General features: G+C 46.8%; 1 protein-coding gene across 1 annotated transcript; it reads left to right on the forward strand.

The window, feature by feature from the left end:
* Positions 1 to 573: 573 nt before the first annotated feature.
* LOC125522755 (protein DETOXIFICATION 16-like) lies at positions 574 to 2,823 on the forward strand. Its single transcript, XM_048687788.1, has 7 exons — positions 574 to 1,390; positions 1,493 to 1,579; positions 1,674 to 1,730; positions 1,812 to 2,050; positions 2,138 to 2,256; positions 2,345 to 2,431; positions 2,525 to 2,823. Exons 1-7 carry the CDS (start codon positions 612 to 614, stop codon positions 2,573 to 2,575), a joined length of 1,419 nt encoding a protein of 472 aa, XP_048543745.1. The 5' UTR covers positions 574 to 611; the 3' UTR covers positions 2,576 to 2,823.
* Positions 2,824 to 5,792: the final 2,969 nt, after the last annotated feature.

Consider the following 5,792-nt stretch of genomic DNA (forward strand, 5'->3'; position numbering starts at 1 on the left):
ACTATGGGCAGGTAAATCACTTCTAACAAAATATAAGGTAAATCATGGACAAAATTTGATGAACTTATTTACACAATCATATATTATGGGCAGGTAAATCAAAAGCTAACATACTAAAATAGTTATATCACGTTGCAACGCACGGGCATTACTCTATCTAATGAAAAAGGCGTGCTTTCAGGCACGTTTATGGAAAAAGAATCAAATCACTATCCGCTGGTTTTGGAACCATCCTATAGAACATCAACCACTGGGTCAAAGCGTGGCCGCCAAGTAGCATTTCATGTTGTCTGGTGCTGCTTGGACTACTCGCAGTCCTCACATCATCTCACTGTCATCCAAGCAATTTTAACCGAGACGAGGAACTTTCCTCGTGCGTAAACTGACATTGTTGCTCCGAACCAACGTCTGATGCTTGGCAGCCACGCTTAACCTATTATCACCACCACTGAAAATTTTATAATCTATGCAAACATATTAATTTGCTACGCAGCTTCCACAGAGTCCACAACACTTCCCCATAAATACCTAACATGTCCCCTGCTTCCTCGCAATCCTAAGTTCCTAACTACTTCTGCTCCTGCGTCCAGCCTCAGCTGAAGCTGACAAGAATGGAGATGCCGAGCGTAGACGAGCAGCCCCTGCTCGTGGAGCGGGACGACAATGCGGCGGCACGGGAGGCGAAGCGACTGCTGCGGCTGGCGGGGCCGCTGGTGGCAAGCGGCATCCTCCGGTGCGCGCTGCAGCTGGTGTCCGTGATGTTTGTCGGCCACCTTGGCGAGCTGCCCCTCGCCGGCGCTTCGCTCGCCACCTCCCTCGCCAACGTCACCGGCTTCAGCCTGCTAGCCGGCATGGCGAGCGCGCTGGACACGCTGTGCGGGCAGGCGTTCGGCGCGCGGCAGTACCACCTCCTCGGCGTCTACAAGCAGCGGGCGATGCTGGTGCTCACGCTCGCCTGCGTCCCCATCGCCCTCGTCTGGGCCAACACCGCCTGGTTCCTCCTGCTCCTCGGCCAGGACCCGGCCATCGCCGCCGAGGCCGGCGCCTACGCGCGGTGGCTCATCCCGGCCCTCGTCCCCTGCGTCCCTCTCACGTGCCACATCCGGTTCCTGCAGACACAGAGCATCGTCCTTCCGGTCATGGCCAGCTCCACCGTGACGTCGCTGAGCCACGTCGCCGTGTGCTGGGTGCTGGTGCACAAGGCGGGCATGGGCAGCAAAGGCGCAGCGCTGGCCACCGCAGTTTCCTACTCCACAAACCTGGCTATACTCTCCCTGTACACGAGGCTGTCCGGCGCCTGCAAGAGGACGTGGACTGGGTTCTCCATGCAGGCATTCAAGGAGCTGCGCCAGTTTGCGGATCTCGCCGTCCCGTCGGCCATGATGGTTTGGTGAGAAAAAATATATCCTCAACGAGTCTTTCTGATCTAGGTTTTCCATTCATGCATTTCTGATTTCACTAATGACATACTACTTGTTCTTAAAATTTGCAGCTTGGAATGGTGGTCGTTTGAATTGCTTGTGCTGCTCTCTGGTCTTCTGCCTAATCCTAAGCTTGAGACCTCAGTATTGTCAATATGGTAATCTCAACTCCAAAGACAACCTTTTGCATTTACCATAATTTCCCAAAAAAGCCCCTTCTGCATTCTGAGCTGTGATTATTGAATTCCACAGTCTTAACACCGGTGCTCTCATGTTCATGGTGCCATCTGGTCTCTGCACAGCCATAAGGTACAGTGCACTTCACAAACAAAATGTAGCTATATATGCTCAGTAGTCTCACTGATTTTACTGCATATACACTTTATTCAGTACACGCGTTTCCAATGAACTTGGTGCCGGTAGGCCTCACGCAGCGAAGCTGGCAACTAGACTGGTCGTATGCATGGCCCTGTTTGCCGGCTCAGTAATCTCCATCACAATGATTTCTCTACGCAAATTTTGGGGCTACATGTACAGCAACGAGGAAGAAGTCGTGACATACATTGCCAGGATGATACCTGTCCTCGCCATATCTTTCTTCATAGATGGAATCCACACATCTCTTTCAGGTACATATATGAAATTCCCCACAATGTCACAGATTTACAACAATATCAAACATAGTGACATGATCTTTGTCTGAACATCACATACAGGTGTGCTCTATGGATGTGGTGAGCAGAAGATTGGTGCGCGTGTCAACCTCGCCGCGTTCTACTTGGCAGGCATCCCTTTGGCCGTGTTGCTTGCATTCGTCTTGCATTTGAACGGGATGGTATGTACTATGTCAGCACGAACTTTACAGGTCACTCACCACATGATACCTTTTTTTTAAAGAGACCAAAAATTTTGCGCTTCCATAGGGTCTTTGGCTCGGCATCGTCTGTGGTAGTCTCACCAAACTTGTGTTGCTCATGTGGATCGTTCTTTCGATAAACTGGGAGAAGGAGGTAAGCTCAAGATCTTGCAATTTGTGTATCACCGTAAATTTTCCTTTGCACAACAATGTTTGATTCCTCTTATTGTTCTTTTATTTGAATCAGGCAATTAAAGCAAAAGACATGGTGTTAGGATCTTCTCTTCCGGCTGCATGAAGATAATACCCTATGGCGGGAACATCGCGTTTTGTGATGCGATCAAACATGCAAGCGAATGGAAACAAATCGATATACATAGCTATGCCATTTTGCTTCGAGAAGCATGGAGAAAATGTAGATATTGGGGACTAATTTTATAATGTAACCAACATTGTTTGACGTTGTCTATTCTTTCTTTCTCTTTTTTGAGCGAGTGATATTTTCAATTTTTTTGTAAGCAATCATTTATTCCTATAAATATTTCTATGGTTCTTATATATTTAGTAGATATTATTTGCGTCGAATACATATTTAGTAGTTAGAGGTGTAGAATGTTTGTGTGCACACTCATCTTATTGGGCTGGCCCATTAAAGCGGTTATCAGAACCTCCTATGTGGTTTTTGCTTTTCGACGGCTGCAAATAGAAATGGCGTAGGCATCTTGATCAACAAGAGCCTTGGAGTGGTAGACATCAAGAGATGGGCGGACCGGATTATCCTGGTCAAGCTGGTAGTTGGGGACTTAGTTCTCAATGTTATCAGCGTGTATGCCCTACAAGTAGGCCACAACGAGAACATCAAGAGGGAGTTCTGGGAAGGCCTGGTAGACATAGTTAGGAGTGTACCGATTGGCGAGAAGCTCTTCATTGGAGGAGACCTCTATGGCCATGTGGGAACATCTAACACAGGTTCTGAAGGGGCGCATGGGGGCGTTGGCTATGGCATCAGGAATCAAGAAGGAGAAGATGTATTAAGCTTTACTCTAGCCTACGACATGATTGTAGCTAACACCCTCTTTAGAAAGAGAGAATCACATCTGGTAACTTCTAGTAGTGGCCAACACTCTAGCCAGATTGATTTCATCCTATCGAGAAGAGAAGATAGGCGTGCGTGCCTAGACTGTAAGGTGATACCTAGAGAGAGTGTTGTACATCAGCATAAGCTGGTGGTTGCTGACTTCCGCTTTCGGATTCATGTCCAGCGGGATAAGCATGCCAAAGTCGCTAGAAAGAAGTGGTGAAAGATCAAGGGGGATGTAGCTCAGGCATTCAAGGAAAGGGTCATTAAGGAGGTCCCTTGGGAGGAAGGAGGGCATGCGGACAATGTGTGGATGAAGATGGGGACTTGCATTCGTAAGGTGGCCTCGGAGGAGTTTGGAGTGTCCATGGGGAGGAGAAGCAAAGATAAGGATACCTGATGGTGGAATGATGATGTCCAAAAGGCAATTAAAGAGAAGAAAGATTGCTTCAGACGCCTATACATGGATAGGAGTGCAGACAACATAGAGAAGTACAAGATGGCGAAGAAGGCTGCAAAGCGAGCTGTCAGTGAAGCAAGGGGTCGGGCATATGAGGACCTACCAACAGTTAGGTACGAAGGAAGGTGAAAAGGACATCTATAAGATGGCCAAGATCCGAGAGAGGAAGACGAGGGATATTGGCCAAATCAAATGCACCAAGGACGGAGCAGACCAACTCTTGGTGAAGGACAATGAGATCAGGCAAAGAAGGCGGGAGTACTTCGACAAGCTGTTCAATGGGGAGAATGAGTGTTCTACCATTGAACTGGATGACTCCTTTGATGAGACCAGCATGCGCTTTGTGCGGCGAATCTAGGATTTTGAGGTCAAGGAGTCTTTAAAGAGGATGAAAGGAAGCAAGGCGATGGGCCCTGATTGTATCCCCATTGAGGTGTGGAAAGGCCTCGGGGACATAGCGATAGTATGCCTAACCAAACTTTTCAACCTCATTTTTCAAGCAAATAAGATGCCAGAAAAATGGAGACGGAGTACGTTAGTACCAATCTTCAAGAACAAGGGGGTTGTTCAGAGTTGTACTAATTATCATGGAATTAAGCTGATGATCCATACAATGAAGCTATGGGAGAGAGTCATTGAGCATCGCTTAAGAAGAATGACAAGTGTGACTAAAAATCAGTTTGGTTTCATGCCTGGGAGGTCGACCATGGAAGCCATTTTCTTGGTGTATGACAACTTATGGAGAGATACAAGGAGCAAAAGAAGGACTTGCATATGGTGTTCATTGACTTGGAGAAGGCCTATGATAAGATACTGCGGAATGTCATATGGTGGGCCCTGTAGAAACACAAAGTCCTAGCAAAGTACATTACCCTCATCAAGGACATGTACGATAATGTTATGACAAGTGTTCGAACAAGTGTTGTCGACACTGATGACTCCCGATTAAGATAGGACTGCATCAGGGGTCAGCTTTGAGCCCTTACCTTTTTGCCTTGGTGATGTGGATAAGGACATAAGGGATATACAAGGAGATATCCCACGGTGTGATGGTCCGATGGTCCGACGGGGGTAAATAGAAAGTTAGAGTTATGGAGACAACCTTGGAATCGAAAGGTTTTAGGCTTAGTAGAACTAAAACCGAGTACATGATGTGCGGTTTCAGTACTACTAGGTGTGAGGAGGAGGAGGTTAGCCTTGATGGGAAGGTGGTACCTTAGAAGGACACCTTTCGATATTTGGGGTCAATGTTGCAGGAGGATGGGGGTATTGAGGAAGATGTGAACCACCGTATCAAAGTCGGGTGGATGAAGTGGCGACAAGTTCTACAGGACGGCTGTTCGACCCGCGATGTTGTATGGTTGACTAAAAGGCAACATGTTCAACAGTTAGGTGTGGCAGAGATGTGTATGTTGAGATGGATGTGTGACCACATGAGGAAGGATAGAATCCGGAATGATGATATACGAAATAGAGTTAGGGTAGCACCAATTGAAGAGAAATTTGTCCAACATCATCTGAGATGGTTTAGGCATATTCAGTGCAGGCCTCCAGCAGCTCCAGTGCATAGTGGATGGCTAAAGCGTGCGGATAATGTCAAGAGAGGTCGGGGTAGACCAAATTTAACATGGGAGAAGTCGGTTAAGAGAGACTTGAAGGATTGTCGTATCACCAAAGAACTAGTTATGGACAGGGGTGCGTGGAAGCTTGCTATCCGTGTGCCAAAGCCATGAGGGTCGTGAGATCTTATGAGTTTCACCTCTAGCCTACCCCAACTTGTTTGGAACTAAAGGCTTTGTTTGTTTGTTGTATTTTCTTGTTTTTAATTTTGTACAATGATACGTCTCCAACGTATCTATAATTTTTTATTGCTTGATGCTATATTATCTACTGTTTGGACATTATTCGGCTTTTATATTATTTTTGGGACTAACCTATTAACCAGAGACCCAACCCAGAATTGTTATTTTTTGCCTA

Source organism: Triticum urartu, chromosome 7 (genome assembly GCF_003073215.2).
Source record: "Triticum urartu cultivar G1812 chromosome 7, Tu2.1, whole genome shotgun sequence".
Lineage (NCBI taxonomy): Eukaryota > Viridiplantae > Streptophyta > Magnoliopsida > Poales > Poaceae > Triticum > Triticum urartu.